The 15,793-nt window shown below is 41.2% G+C and overlaps 2 protein-coding genes, 2 long non-coding RNA genes and 1 pseudogene across 5 annotated transcripts; 2 read left to right on the forward strand and 3 right to left on the reverse strand.

Moving 5' to 3' along the window:
• Positions 1-187: 187 nt before the first annotated feature.
• On the forward strand, positions 188-1,279 carry LOC124195568. The gene is made up of 4 exons (XR_006875274.1): positions 188-411; positions 469-712; positions 779-891; positions 957-1,279. It is a non-coding gene; the product is annotated as an uncharacterized LOC124195568 (long non-coding RNA).
• On the reverse strand, positions 1,250-3,057 carry LOC124195563. Its single transcript, XM_046590044.1, has 5 exons — positions 2,926-3,057; positions 2,711-2,801; positions 2,482-2,647; positions 2,197-2,408; positions 1,250-2,127 (listed from the first exon to the last, which is right to left on the reverse strand). The coding sequence occupies exon 5, from the start codon at positions 2,044-2,046 to the stop codon at positions 1,294-1,296; it is 753 nt and encodes a 250-aa protein (XP_046446000.1). The 5' UTR covers positions 2,047-2,127; positions 2,197-2,408; positions 2,482-2,647; positions 2,711-2,801; positions 2,926-3,057; the 3' UTR covers positions 1,250-1,293.
• Positions 3,058-3,726: 669 nt separating this feature from the next.
• Positions 3,727-8,253, reverse strand: LOC124196166 (annotated as a pseudogene).
• Positions 7,789-8,948, reverse strand: LOC124195567. Its single transcript, XM_046590048.1, has 2 exons — positions 8,757-8,948; positions 7,789-8,592 (listed from the first exon to the last, which is right to left on the reverse strand). Exons 1-2 carry the CDS (start codon positions 8,793-8,795, stop codon positions 8,299-8,301), a joined length of 333 nt encoding a protein of 110 aa, XP_046446004.1. The 5' UTR covers positions 8,796-8,948; the 3' UTR covers positions 7,789-8,298.
• Positions 8,949-11,613: 2,665 nt separating this feature from the next.
• LOC124195574 lies at positions 11,614-13,697 on the forward strand. Of its 2 annotated transcripts, XR_006875288.1 has the most exons (4): positions 11,614-12,008; positions 12,087-12,599; positions 12,680-12,806; positions 12,899-13,697. It is a non-coding gene; the product is annotated as an uncharacterized LOC124195574 (long non-coding RNA). The 2 variants fall into 2 exon arrangements; XR_006875287.1 differs by lacking the exon at positions 12,899-13,697 and having other exon boundaries at positions 11,618-12,008; positions 12,680-12,893.
• The last annotated feature ends 2,096 nt before the right edge of the window (positions 13,698-15,793 follow it).

Raw genomic sequence — 15,793 nt, forward strand, 5'->3', positions numbered from 1 at the left:
TCAGTTCATGGCTGTGTTGGCTTCCCTATCCCGGTTTCAGGGTAAACGTAAGCCGATTTGGGAAAATGGATGAGCGCCTCTAGTGAGTGTGTGAGCTACTACGTGAAGCCAGCCAATCAGGAAGGGTCTATGAAAAACTCATTGGCCAATCACAGCTTACTTTTCTACAAGAAGTGAAAAACAATAATAAAAGGTTTTCCATAATAAAAAGGTAGAAATATCCAACTGTCAAACCTCTAAGTTTCAAGCCGAATTTATATTCGATTTTGAATAGCCGGTTGTTTTCGCACAATCCTAAATTAATTTGCCGTAATTTATAAAATGTTGTACTATTTTCAATGAATGTTTTTACTTTCCAACTATTAGGCTCGTAACTTCAGCACCAGTTCATCATCCCAGCAGTTGGTGAAGGTAAATCATGTGAGTGTGGTACAGGTACATTTTAACCTAATTGTGTAATTGTTATAGGCTCCAGTCCAAGTTTTTGGGTTGTATGGTCGCTATGCCTCAGCACTCTACTCTGCTGCTTCCAAACAGAAATCTTTGGACAAAGTTGAAAGCGAGTTGAAGGACTTTCATGCAACTATCGCCAAAGATTCTCGTTTGGCAGAATTCATTGCCAACCCCACTTTGAAGAGATCACTTAAGAAAGATGCTCTTATTTCAGTTGCCAAGAAATTGAAAATGAGTGCTGTTACAGGCAACTTCCTTGGTAAGTTTTTCTTTTCTATTGGTTTTCACTTTATTCTAATTGTTATTCATATGGCTATGATTACAGAACTCCTTGCTGAGAATGGAAGACTTAACAAATTGGATGTTGTCACTGGCCATTTCTTTAACATGATGGCTGCATTCAGAGGTTAAGTTGTATGTGAGGTCACCTCAGCCAAGGTAAAATATAAATCTAAAAAAAATTAAACAATTACATGTTTAAAAAAATCTATTCTTATATCAAGGCCTTGGATGCTGCTACATTGAAAGAGGTTACTGCCGCTCTTTCTGGATTCTTGCAGAAAGGACAGTCTCAAGATTTCAACCAAGGTGGATCCCTCCATTGTTGGTGGACTTGTAGTTGTCCTTGGAGATCGCTACATCGACATGAGTTTGGCATCAAAGATTGAACGTTACACCACTCTCCTTAAACAACCCGTCTAGAAATTTAAGTTGGCTACGTTATAGTGGGAAACAAATATGTACATCAAATGGCAAAGATATGATGTAGTGGATATGAAAAATAAAAGAAATCGTATCACGAGGTTCTCCTTGTATGCAAACAAAATTGTCATTGTTATTTCAAACACCACATTCAGCTAAAGACAATAATTTGTGCACATTATATCTGGTTGAAACATTTGTCTCTTCTTGGTCCATAAGTTCTCGCATATACCTGTGTCTTCGTTCCCAGTTTCGACTAAGTTCTGTTGGGCAAGCCGAGGATTTCTTTTTGGAACTTTCAACTACTGCCAAATGATCCTTTAGATCGGGAAGATTACTCACAAAGCGGGATGAGACTTCAACGAGCTGTCGCATCAATTTAACATTCAGCATGCAGGGAGGGGTAACAAACCGGACGGTCTTCAAATCCTTCTCCTGAGCTGCTTGAATGATGCTTTTGGATTCGTGAATGTGTGAAGCGACGGAGCATAATACTCGGGCGTATTTGTTAAACGTAGCATAGTTTGGCTCAGCTTCATAGAGTACATGCCACAAATTGACCATCAACTGCATTAGCTCACACATGATCCAGGGAGCAATAACTTGTTGCTGCATAGGAAGTAAATTCCAAATAGGTTTTCTGCTACTGATTTTAGCATTCTGCATCTTGGGTTTGTTAGTGGTTTTGTCGGCGGTATCTTCGTCTTCGGCTTCCATCATTTCGACCTCCTGTTCAAGTTTTGCAATAGCTTCTTCGTCGTCCTTTTCTTTCGACTCTCTCTTCTTCAGCATGTGAGTGTAGAGCGTGTCCCACATTGTCGTCACCACCGACACCATCTGACTAGCTTCATCTGCAACGGTGTCGGTCAGCAAGAGGCTGTCAAGCCACATGATAAGGCCACGATGTTGAATCAAGTCATAGGTAATGATTGAATTCTGAAGTGAAGATTGTACGACTTCAAGTATGAGCCGCTGTAAATCAAATAAAGAAAAATGTCTCGATGAAATCTCAAACTAAAATTCAATTGCTAAAAAAATAACCTTATCAGTTTTGTCGGACAATAGATTGGATGGCTGCAAGGAGAGAAGGATTCGAAAGACTCTTCTTCGAGCACACACTAAATAGTCCTGACGACTTTTCGAAGAAGGCTGAGTAAAAAACTCCTTTGAAGCGACCTCTGTTCAGGTAGTTCAGTGTTATGAAGCATGACGAAAAATTCGGGAACTTGGGTCACATCCATAGCCGATTTTACCTAGAAACAATGAAAGGAATGGCGTTTAAGTTTTAAACGAGAAGGAAATTGCAATCAATTAACAGGAACATACCAGTAGAAAGTTATTGATTGCACGGTACATTGGGTGAGAAGGATCTCGAACGATGGCTGCAGCTTTGGCAAGAAATAATGCAATGATATTGGACAGCTTTGGTGGTAGCTGTCGAGCACCACTGAATCGCTCTTTGAAGTAATCAGCAGTTGTTGACTAGATGTATCTAAAATGAAAATGGTTCGGTTTCTGTGCATTACAGATTGTACAGAACATACAATATTACTACCATTTAACAGAAAATGTTGGTTTCCAGGGCATTGCTCCAGCGTTAAGAATCCTACGTTTGAAAGGATGGAACACGTTCAAAATTTCAATCCCTGTTTGAAAGTCACTTTCGTTAAAATGACGGGAGCAAATATGTGAGGTGCTCGTCAAATTACTACATGGAATTAGTTCTCGCCATTTTGATAATGAAGTTTTAGGAATTGCAAACAGGGTAACCTCGTTTTCTTTTTTATTTCCTTTGAAATATGTTGATTTACAACCAGGAACAGCACACCTGCCAACCATTTTTACAGAAATTATGGTTAGGCTTCTTTCACGTAATACACGAAAATGGCCGCCGAAAGTATTATTTGAAAGTCAACGTCTTATCACTAGATGGCGCTGTCTCATTTTTACCACTTCACAACTTCTGACAAGCTCCGCCCCAGAACCCCCTGAAAATCGGCTTACGTTTACCCTGAAACCGGGATAGGGAAGCCAACACAGCCATGAACTGACCAGGTATCTATAGCTCTGATGTAAATGTTGTCAAACTTTTTCTACCTTCATTGCTAATGCTGTTCGCAATGTTCTAGAAAGTCATAATTAATATAAAAGTGAAGGTCCGTTTCTTTTGGTAATTTTTTAAGGGATGTGAATTCAGAATAAATAAACCAAGTGACAGAATGCGTTTGATTATTATGTATTTAGAAGTTGACAGATGACGCTGACATAAATACCCACAACTTAAATCATTAATAAGCCATTGGGAAGTATGGGAACTATCTAGAAAGGAACAATATGTAAAATCAAACAGAGGATTAAATAAGTTATATTTATATCATCATTTTCTACTGATAGCCATGTTAACTTCAATTTTCATGTCTCCTATATGGCGTGATATCATCTGCATATCAGAGGTCTCAAAGAAGATGGGTAGAACAGCTTAAACCGAGACAGCATTTTATTTATCACTAAGGGAGGATTTGCGATTTGGTTTCGTCAACTAAGATGGAAATTCACCACTTTTATTTGATAAAGATGAGATATGTTTTACGATTGAGGGCAGTCGATAATTACACAATCAATTGAATATGTCCTTAGTACTGTTTTGGTTTAGAAGTTGTTGTGTTATAACAACAGAGAGAACAGGCATGAAAGAAAAACACAATCAATCGGTAGTTAAATTTCAAAAAAATGGGTCGAGAATCACAATGACGATAATCAAGATTAGTTTTCATCCGACCCTTCGGAGTCTTCCGACTCTGTACATGGCACAGAGTCCAATGGGTCTTTCAATTCAACGGCGGTCGTGTTCTCCGAGTCTTCATTGTCCCACTGCGTCGGTTCCGGCATTTCCATCGCCTTGTTCCGCAAGGCTTTCTGCAAATATAATAAATAAAACAAAACCCAGTTAGTTGCGGCCTTTAACACAAAAATGGCAGACAAATGACATTCTGTTAGTATAAATGTTCCGTGTAAAGTTATATGGATTCGCATTCGACGGGAGGGTGGGTGTTTTCATTCCACAATCAAAATCGGCAGAAAAGAGTCGCCTAAACATTTAAGAAGGTCGTTGGATGGCTCATTTGATGGCTCTGTTGGTGTTTCTGTCGACTCCGCATTTTGGTGGTCCGGAGAGCTTTCGTCATTATCTTCTTCACCATCATCATCTTCATTCAAATTTAGCGGCTTCCCGTTGACTGACACGATGTTGGGTTTCCTGCCACCGTAACGCTTGAAGAAATCTGCTTGGTTCTTCCTACGTTCGACCTTCAACTGTTCCACAGCTTCTTGTTTATCTCGTTCGATTTGAGCCAGATCAACATCCAGCTGGACACCCTTCGTCGATTCGTCCCACCAACCGTAAAGCCATTGGCCTCCATTCTTTTCGCTTACCTTATGATCGTTTTCGGCCATCTTGTTGAAAATGCTAGAGTACAATTTCTTGTCCTTTTCGCGTTGCTCGCGAATCTTGGCGTTGCAGATCACCACTTGATTGGCGGCCGCCTTGTTGTTTCAATCAAGTTGGAGAATCGCCTCGAAATGTTTCTTGGCGTCCTCCAGCTCGTGGATGCCCAAAAGTGCCTACAAATGGAGAGACAAAATCTGTGAGTAATAAATCAGAACAAATTGCTGGTCAATTGGTACGGATACCTGGCCATGCGGAATAAACCCTTTTCATTTTTCGGGTCCATCTCGAGCGCCTTGTGGCAATGATCACGAGTTGCACAGAAATCATTTAACTTTAAACAGCACATGGACTGATTGAGATGTGCTGCCAGCATGAGCTGTTCTCGTTCCGTAGCTTTCTCGTCTTTAAGAGCTGAAATAAAAACGAAAAGTTTTATTTTTTTACAAAATGAAATCAAATTGTTGCGAAAAGCAAAACTTACTTTTTTCAAACTCGAGGAGGGTGACAATCTTGGAGTAGGCCTACTGTTTGTTAGCCAGAGCGTATTTGGTAGTTTTAAAATGATTGATTCCTTTTCCTTTGCAGAGTTTAGCCTGCTCCAGCTTTTTCTTCGGCGTCCATGCTCCAACTCTCTTTGGCCTTTTCAAAGCTCTTGACTCGAGTTCAACATTCGAGGTTGACGTTGGGAAACACCTTGTTTCTCGTAACCGGCAGAGCCGAAACCGAATGCAGGTGACAACTTAAGCAAGCTCCAATCTTGCTTCTTGAATTTCAACAGAGCCTATTCAACACCGTTGGGAATGTTGTGTTCTAAATCTTCTCCAAGGTTGAAGCTTAACTCAAGTTGATCATCAAATACCGTGTCTCCGTGTCGACCGAGCAGTAAAACTAGAACAATTAAAAGGGAGAAAAAGGAAACTATTGTTTAATTTTCACTTTAAATAATTCAGTCAAGGAAGCATACCTTCAGCAACAAGCACCTTTTCATTATAGGATTTGAATGACTTTAAGGTTTGATTTATAATTCCTCCATCACTTGCTTTGGTGAGATCTTCTATCTTTCAACCTAAAGACAAATATAAATTACAGAATTTATATAAAAATGAACAGTGTGGATCTAACCATACCTCAAACATCAGCAATTGGCATTTGAGAGGAATTTTTAGGTGGACTTCCATTTTCACCGTAAGCATAATTGGATTAACAAGACAAGACTGCACACTTCAATGGTATTTACTCCAGTAAGGTCTTGCATGTCTTTTTTACACTACCTGTAGAGAATTACATTTAAAAATGTCAATAAAAAAGACATGAAAATTCCAATGAAAAAGACATGACGAAGAACTATCACTTGTCAACAACACGGCCGGCTGCTGGTACTAGGCGCGGCCCTTCCCCGTAGTACCCAAGGCACAGGCAGTGACTTCAAAAACAAAAGACTGCTGTGAGGCGCGATCCTTTTCCAGTGTCCCCCTAGCGGCAGGGGCCAATAGCATTTTTGGCTATTGGCCCCCGAAATCCGGGGGCCAATAGATTTTTCCTAATAACTATTTTAAGAGAATCTATAATGAGACACATTTTTCGTGCAGCTATCGCCAGTCACGTTTTGAAACTAAGCAGACGACGCCATTTTGCAATCAGCTATGGTTAAGATATCGATATAATCAAATGGTAGAATCTATTGCAACGAAATCTTTCGTTGCACTAACTAGCCATTTTGGCTATTGCAACGAAATCTTTCGTTGCACTTACTAGCCATTTTAGCTATTGCAACGAAATCTTTCGTTGCACTTACTAGCCATTTTAGCTATTGCAACGAAAGATTTCGTTGCGCTAACTACAGATATTGACTATTGCAACGAAAGATTTGTTTTTTAAACATAAGAAGAAGAAGGAAACCATTATATTAAATAATAAAAAAAAATTTCTTTTTTTTACGAAATTCGACTTAAACTGTCATTCTGTGAAATTGTTCGACTTCGACTGTGGCGCTGATTTGAAAAATTTTTTTACATATTTTTTTGTAATATGTGTCAATTTTATGTTGTGATAGGTTTATCAAGTAACCATGAAGTAACCTTCTTTTCGACATTGTCTCAGTGTGTAGGCTATAATTTATATTTCTGATGGTGCTAAAAAGTTGTACCCTTTAGGTTACCATCAAATTTTAATCTAAAATAATTAAATAACATTTGACGTTTTCTATTTTCAAAATTCTTGGCAATGGGACTCTCTTCTATGATTTGGCCATTCCCGGCAGGTACAACCTCGGTTCGATTACTCAACTTTTTTCTTGTACATTACATGCACATTGGGAAGATGTTATCACAGTCTGACCTCAGTGGACTACCATCACCAGTTACTAAATGAAGTTTACTTTCATCATGACAGGGAAATGTAGAATGGGGAAGTGTTGAATCTTTGAGTCGACCGACAAATCGACAAGAGCTAGCTTTTTCCCTCCTGCTTCCCAGTGCTTGCCAAAGTTCGTTTGCCGGCTTAAATTCACGGCGACCTTAAAAACTTCCAGGTTAGCAGGGGGGAAAATCCAGCTGTAAAGAATCAAGGGAAAGATGGAACCAAGTCAACCAACGACGCTTCCCCATTCTAAGTTACTCTGCCTTATTTAATGATGAAAGTATAATGAATTTATGTACAGGAGTAGGCTAATAGTGGTACACTGTTGAGTGTCTTCCAAATCTGCATAAGTCTGCCTAGTAATTGAAAAACATAGAATGTCGAAAGTTAAAAATTAAAATTGGATGGTAACCCTTTAAGAGTACAAGTTGTTAGAAATGAAGGTTACTTGATGGTTACTCGATAAATCTATCACAGCATAAAAAATTGAAGCATAATATAAAAAAAAATATGTAAAAAAAATGTTAAAAAAAAAAGCGCTACAGTCGAAGCATGAAGGAGGAATGGGTCGAAGCGGCACAGCATGACAGAAGTCAAATTTCGTAAAAAAAAATTGTTTTTCGATTTAATATGATGGTTTCCTTCTTCTATTTAAAAAACAAAATCTTTCGTTGCAATAGCTAAAATGGCTAGTAAGTGCAACGAAAGATTTCGTTGCAATAGCCAAAATGGCTAGTTAGTGCAACGAAAGATTTCGTTGCAATAGATTCTACCAAAATAAATCAGTTGCAAAACATTTGATGAAAAAGACCAAAGTTAAACCCACGACAGTTTGCTGTTGTACCAAGCGATTTCATAATCGACTGCCGCCGCCAAATTGCCTGGCACCTGAGTGAAATCGACCACAGTAAACATGTTGCGCTTGGAATCAAAGCGGACCATTCCGTAAATCCGTAGTCTTCCAGCGACCGGAGAATTCCGGCCTGCTGGCGATAGACACTTAAAGACTCGTCGTAATCCAGATGGATCTCCACGGCCAACTGCCTCACCTTGTCCATCATCCCCGACTCGATGATTTGTGGCAAGACCCGCCACTCTGTGGCTTCAAAGTCCATTTTGAGATAATCAATGATGGAATCACCACCAGGGAGGGCCTTCAACATGTTGTAAATGGACGACAAGGTTCGTGACGGCACATTGGCCTCCTCATTCCATCCATCCCTGTCCACGTCTTCTAAGGCCATTTGATAAAAATGGATGGCCTCTGTCCGGTTGTGATCCGACACGTTCATGGACGGATCGAAGGCGTACACTTGGCATCCGTAGAGTTCTAACTTCTATGGCTTGGTCGAAACTCCATTCGTGGCTGATGCCAAACTAGTAGACGAGACAGTTTCCGGAATTGGCGCCACTGCAGAGTCCAGGCAAATGGCCTTCTGCCCGTCCAGGGCCACCGAGAGTCCGTCGGCCGACGTCACCATCCGCCCAACGAAATACTGGGCCATTTGACACGACGGCTGATTGGTCCACAGCAGGTAATCGATGATTTGCGAAGGCTCAAGTGTGTCCATGGCCGTTTTTTCGTAATCAATCACTTTGACGATGGAATAAACTGGCCCTGATGTTATTATCTGTGTAAGAGTATTGTTAATATTATTAGATGGACTGGTGCTGTCGATTAATTCAAGTCTGTTCTGTTGGCCAGCGATCGGCTGGACTCTCCAAGATGAATGCCATTCTCGTTGTAAATAGGAATGAACATGTTGAGAGTTAAACAAATAATTATTAAACCTACAGTAACAATAAGACCGGTTTTTCTTCTTCGTAGAGTCATCTATAATTTCTTCAATTAACTGGAACTACTAGCACTTTAAATGTAAAATTCTTTCTCGCGATCGCATTAATGTGCTACTGATTACGACTGCTGGTGGTTTCACTGTGAGATGGATAGCCTTGTATAACTGAGCTGGCAACTTGATTTAATTATTGCGTCCCTCGGTTCGTGCTGGTCTCTAGCGGCGTGAGTCTGTTATCCTACCTTGGCTATAATATCAGATTCCGTGTTAAACTGGCTGATGCCCATCGACTAGTGTCTGGTGCAGTCCTTTTTCTTTCTCGCCTGTGCCGACACCAACAATCAGTTACGTCATTGACGACAGAAAAAAGTGATTTTGTTATATAGTTACAGTTGCCAGCAAATGAATATTCTTGAATTGGAGTCGCTGGGCAGACAATCGACGCAATCGTTGCTAAGTATTCTCTTACAAACTCTGAGTCATTATAGTTAAATTAATAAAATAATAACCCAGCCAACACATAACATGTCATTGCCACAATTCTTCTCTTTCAAACGCACCAATGTTTTAATCAAAACTGTTGTCGGCATTATTGTTATTATATCGGGTCTCATATTAGTGACTGTTATTCGTTCGCCATGGTCGCCCAGCCTGGAATTAAGCGACGAATTAAGAAGCACAACATGGGAGCAAATGTTTCAATCGGCCACAAATGCAGTCCTATTAGGTAACATTAATTTTAAATAGCCGAATTGCCTTATTCCGTCGACTGACTGGGACGCCCTGCTGGACTCTGACACTTTAACCGGCCCTCAACTCGTCGAATATTTTATGTGGACCAATCATTCCTCGTGCAAATTGTCCCACGATTTCGGCGGGGTCATGATGGACAATCCGTCGGGATTGGCCGGCCAAAAGGCCGTCTGCATCGACCCCGAAGTGGCTCCTAAACCCGGCGACTGTCTCGTCTATTCCTTTGGCATCAATGACGACTAGTCGTTTGACGAGAAAATGGCACGTTACGGCTGCCAAGTGTACGCATTTGATCCTTCCATGGATATGGACCATCACGACCACAGCCCTGGCAATGTTCACTTTTACAACTGGGGAACTGGGCAGCCGGGATGAATACGACCATCATTTCAACTGGACCATTCATTCACTTTCTTCTATTTACAAGAAATTGTCGATCCGTCACGGCCGCAGGATCATCGACTATTTAAAAATCGACGTTGAATATTCCGAATGGATTGCACTGCCGGACATTATTGCGTCCGGGATGTTGTCCAACATCCGCCAGCTGAGCATGGAAGTCCATTTGGACAAGCTGCTCTCGTTGGAACAGCATGTCGCCTGGGCTAAACTGTTGAGGTCCATCGAGATAATGGGGATGATCCGCTTCGATGCCGAGTACAATCCCTGGTACAGGGGCAAATTTCACGCAATTTTCATTGTCGGCACCTTTGGGTTACGAGATCGCCTGGTATAATGGCAACCTCGGGCAACCTTACGCGTGTTTTAGTGTCAAGTGTTGTTTCTTGAGTCTGTTTTTATTGTCCGTTTTAAATAATAAAAATCCATTGAGAATTGTTATCAGATTAATTTTTATTGTTTAGATTTATTATTTTCACAAAATTAATTTTGTGATTTGGTTGGGAATATATAAGCATGTTGCATCTTGTCCACATAAGAATTTGCTCGGTAGAAATGGAACGTACTGTATTTCTATAGGCCCCAAATTAACTGTATGGAAAACATTGACGAGCTTTTGATTACATCAAATCTATGCTAATACATCATGGCTGTCTCGATTGTTCTCCCCCCGAGCAATTCTACACACGAACTCGGTATATATAATAATGACCATTTCTATCACTTCAAGCAACACATATAGCCTACGGTCAAAATTGAAAAGAAACTAACAATTCGACACTGAAACTGTCTGCGTCTGTTCACCTCGTCCTGTGGATCAAATTGACGTAAGATTTGATATTGTTCAGAATATATCTTTTTTTATTATTTCACCGCCAAAAAAGAAAGTGAACCGAGCAATATATAGGTAACAGTGTAACATGTAACAGTGAATTTATTTCCTTGGTGCGTTGAATAATTTTATACGCCCATCACCGAGGATGTCATCGATTCATTCTTGTTTCACTTACTGGAAACGGAATAACTCAACCAGGTTATTCACATTGACCTTCATTATTTCCACATTGGCTGTTTTATTCTTCGTCAAAGTGTTTCAATCGACGATTGTCAATGTGGCCCGGAATGACATCCATGATGGGCATCCCATCAATTCCGTCACCACCGATTGGGACAATCTCCTGGACTCGGCGACATTGACAGGCGCGGAGATCATCCAGTACTTCAAATGGAGCAACCGACAATCCTGCCAGTTAGTCAACGACTTTGGTGGGACGATGAGGACAAATCCGAGTCCGGCCGGGACGGTCAGAAATCGGTTTGCCTCGACCCGGAAGTGGCGCACAAATCCGGCGACTGTCTCGTCTATTCGTTTGGCATTAAAAACGAATGGTCGTTTGACGGTTGCCAAGTCTACGCCTTCGATCCTTTCATGGCCGGCCAGGATCACTACGACCACAATCCCGGCCATGTCCATTTCTACAAATGGGGACTGGTTGATCTCTGGTGGGCGTCACGTGACCAGACTAGCAGACTACTCAATCGTCAAGTCACTCACTATGCCTCTCAGGTGTTTAACCGTTTATACATTTCCCATTTAATCAGACTTGGATTAAATCAAATGTTTAATTCCTGACACATGTTAAGAAACAGACGTGTAACTGAGTATGGGAACAAGAAAAAATTGTGTATTCCAGTTGTCAAGATTTTTGCGTCAACTTTGAAGTGATTTGATTGAGGTTTTATTATTTTATCAGTATGTCTCTCTTTATTGAATCATCCACTTTGATCGTCGACAATCCCATTTTGGGCGAACTGTGTTGGACAGCACAAGCCGGATCTAGTCGGCCAATCGAAATGGCTTGGATTGATGGCAATGATGCTTTTTTTATTATAGCTTTTTCTATAGCTTTTAGTTTAAATTTCAATTTGTGATTATTGATTTTTCCCCTTTGATTTCTTTCAGGTAAGAAACGGTAAAGTTTTGAGCACGCCCTTGTGGATATCAACCAGCAAAGGAGAACTCGGGCGACAAGAAAAGTTTGGCCGTGGTGTTATGGTCTTACTCGTCAAAGACATTGCCACGCCCAGTACCGTAAAAGGTAGGAATTTTAATTGATTCCGATTCGATCCAGCTGATTGTTCATGTTTTAAATTTGTTCATTTCAAACAATTTTCAGGGAATATAGTACGACGGTGAGCAATCCTTGCCTCAACAGCCCATGCATTCCCTTGTGTGTCCTTATTCCGGGCGGATATCCTTGCTCCTGCCTCGACAGCACGATCCTGGTTCAATCTGGTGAAGAAATGTCGTGGGACGCGACTGAGGAACGAACTCGACCGTCTCCTTTTGCGCTGCCCTTGCCAGAATCGTGGGGTCTGCACCGGTGACGGCCAAGTCCAAAGTTAGAGTGCCCCAACGATTATACGAAGGCGTCCATTGCGAGACCAACTTGTTGCACCGTCCCACTTCATCCGAAAGTCTGGCGCCAGCTTAGATCGTCGTCCCTATTCTCCTCATCATCCTCGCCGGATCGGCCAGTGTCACCGTTTACGTATTCTTCTTCCGACGATCCGGCCGGGGCCAAAGGCTCTGGGCTTTACCGGATTCAGCTAAAAAGTCCCAGCGTCTCCTTCCGGCTCCAACGACGAACTCCGTATCATATAAACAGCTCTAGTGCCTCCAAGCTATGGTATTTCATAATAGTCTGTCCATTTATCGATCTCTTTATCACGTTTGATGATGTATAATCAATTAAATTCATTCAATTAGAAACCGGTGGATTCTGAATTCAATGGTCGTGACGCCTCGATTGAATTGCGTGATTTCTTCAACGTGGATGGACCTGTGGATGCTCCCGAGGTTGGCATCTAACAAGTCCCGACAGAAATGATTCGAGGTAAAATTGTTGACCCAGCAGTTGACCAATTTCAAAGAATTTCGAAATTTGAACTTGGAATTTGCTGAAATTAAATTTTCTCATGTACTTAGAGTTGTCACGTGCATTTGGGTTCGCTCTGAATGAACAGTGGTATAGTCAATGACAAGAAACCTCGTATCTCTTTACCCACACCCCCTCACAACCAACCCCCACACCTCAAGAACAAGTGTGAAAACTATAACAGCCACTGTAGCCTGTTGTTACTTTTGAAACGATTGAGCGACATCCTTCTGCAGCAGTCAGTCAGTCAAGTGGGTGTAGTGGTTTCTGTTATCGTGTGGATATTCTACATCAGATGATCTTAATTCCTGACTAGGCTGTATCCAAATTTGATCACCGGCCCGTAGATGCAGCGTTGATCGGAGAGAGTAGAGCCGTCGGTACTTAATTCAAACTTGAGTCATGGACATTTAAGTTTTTTCGCCCAATTGGTTTGCTGTTCCTCCTTGTCGAAGTGTGGCCCGTTCCTTTTGATCGAAACAAAATGCTGGGGTAGCGAAAGAATCTGGGTTCAAGTTTGGGTTGAACTTTGGCTTATCCCATCAGGTTAGATTAAAAAGCCTTGGTTAAATGCATTATAGGTTTCATCAGCGATTTGATTATTTCATTTACCATTTGTAACACCTGCGGCTTCGTCCGGCAATTGATTTTAGTCCGGCCAAAGTTTCATTTCATTATTGGCAGCAATGTCTTTATTCCGTTGTAACACCTGCGCAAATGTGAAAAGAATTTGGTTTTTGATTGGGTATTGCTACTCGCCATTCAAATTCACCGATATCGCCTACTCAATATTAATATTATTCGATAAGGTTTCGATGAGAGATATAACAAAAGAGTACGCAAAACAAAGCTCTCGTAGAAAAAAATAAAATGTAGGTTAATAAAATAGAGGTTTAGGGCAACTTGTCTCTCATTGGTTGTCGTCCCGCCGTCTTTTTATTCTTCACTAGCATATGGTAAAACTGTGAAAGGGGAAAATTAAATTAAATGATTTCTATTGATATGTACGCAAACCCGAAAACGCTTCTTGATATCCAAATTTCCCCCTAAACCTTCTCGCTCTACTACATGTTTTAAACGCGATCCTGATTGCTTGTTCTAAGAAAATCGCCGACAAAGTTGCATCATAATCAATTAAATCATGGCCATTTTTTTCACGACGTGTGTTAAAATTTTACTAGGATCGATTTACACCAGATTCAATGTCTGGTGATCATCCACTGAAACTAAAACCATTTTCTTTGTCAATAACATCTAGGGGAGAGTGGGTGAATTGGATAAGGTGTCGATTAGGAAGAGGAGGAAGAGAGGTGCACCTTAAGACCAGGGGTTCAAACCCCCTGGAGAGCATTGTTGGTTGCTCATACACCCGCTCTGGCGCCACTGTGGCGTCACATGCAGGATTATCTAACCCCGTGCTGGAGAGGGAACTCTGGTGAGTAGCTGAGGGACCGTTGGTCGATATTGGGCTCGGTCCAATATTCCTCAGCGCAGAGGACGATGGAAATGTAGAATGAGAGGTGAATTAGAGGCTATTGGTGATGCGGTCTGATCTGAGCCAAGGGCCTTTACTTACCAGCATTTCCTTCATTAGTTCCGCTTGATTGGGTAGTTGAGTGTCGTGTTGAATGGGTGTCGTTATGAGGCCACCCATCGCATCTAGTTTAAATGGATAGACGATGACCATTTCACATGGGAAGCCACCATCCGGTCGGGGTGCGGGTGACTTACCCAAATGTTGTCTTCGTGAGCACCGAAAGAAGAGAAGAAGAAGAAGAAGAAGAGGATCCAGCACCGGATTGGTATCACGGAGATAACCTCTTGAATGACATGTGCTTATGGGAGAATATTCATACTAGATTCAGATCCGCGAGATAGCCGGTAGTCATGCATCGGGGGGTGCATGGTGAATCCTGGGGCTTCGATATTCGATATTCGGTAACAACACTCACAGCGATGCTCAACTATTGTGCTAGTCAAGTTACCACTAGGTCGTTTCTCTCCTTGCTATTAATGTTGAAAAATTTTCTTTTTTTTTTTTTTACTAATTTGTTTTTCTCGGCGGTGCAAATACAGATATATGATGGTAACGTGTGAATAGATAATATCGTGCGATGTTATTGTGGTGCGATAATATCTCTTCATTCGAAAGTTTCGTATTAATTTAATATATTATTGATATATTGCAGGGAGCAACGGCATTTTTGGTGACTGCCAGTCTGCTGCCGAAAATCGTCAATCTGATGCCATTGCGGGTGAAGATGACGCTGGCGCAACAGCCGAAAATTTGCCCGATCCTGTAAAGTAAACGCCAGTTCAAAAGCTCGAGCGCGAGACCAACAGTTTTTACCCGTCGAGCCACCTATCCGTCAATTATTTGATTGACCGCCCAACATCCGCTGCCCACATCACTTCACCACTTCCGCCACTGGACGCCAAGTGGGAAAAGAAATTTAAACTATATAAGCTGATGTCATTCATATCCAAGGGGTCCGCAACTCAAATTTACTACAATAAAAAAGGTAAAAAAGCAAAAAAAAGTGAAAAAAGGAAAAAAAAAGGAAATTTACTTTACGTGCTAAAAGAAGGGCGCGCGCGAACGAACCCCCCCTCCTCCCCATCCCCTCCCTACCCTTTTATTTTCGCTTGAAGGAAAGCCTATCTCAAAAGTAAAAAAGGAAAAATAAAGCAAGGAAAAAGTAAAAAAAATAAAAAGTAAATTTGAGTTGCGGACCCCTTGTTCATATCATGGATTTTTCGCGAGTGACAGCAGGTAGGGAGCCAGCAAGGTAACTCCATTTTCGTTAGATTTATTTGATATGTCCCAGGCTCTATCCGCTCTATCTATATATTTAGAACCGTCACCTTTTAAATAAGAAACTAATTACATGTTTTCCTTTAACATTTTTAAATGAAATGGAAATAATTGCGGGAAAAAATTTGAG

The sequence above is a fragment of the Daphnia pulex genome, chromosome 6 (assembly GCF_021134715.1).
Source record: "Daphnia pulex isolate KAP4 chromosome 6, ASM2113471v1".
Lineage (NCBI taxonomy): Eukaryota > Metazoa > Arthropoda > Branchiopoda > Diplostraca > Daphniidae > Daphnia > Daphnia pulex.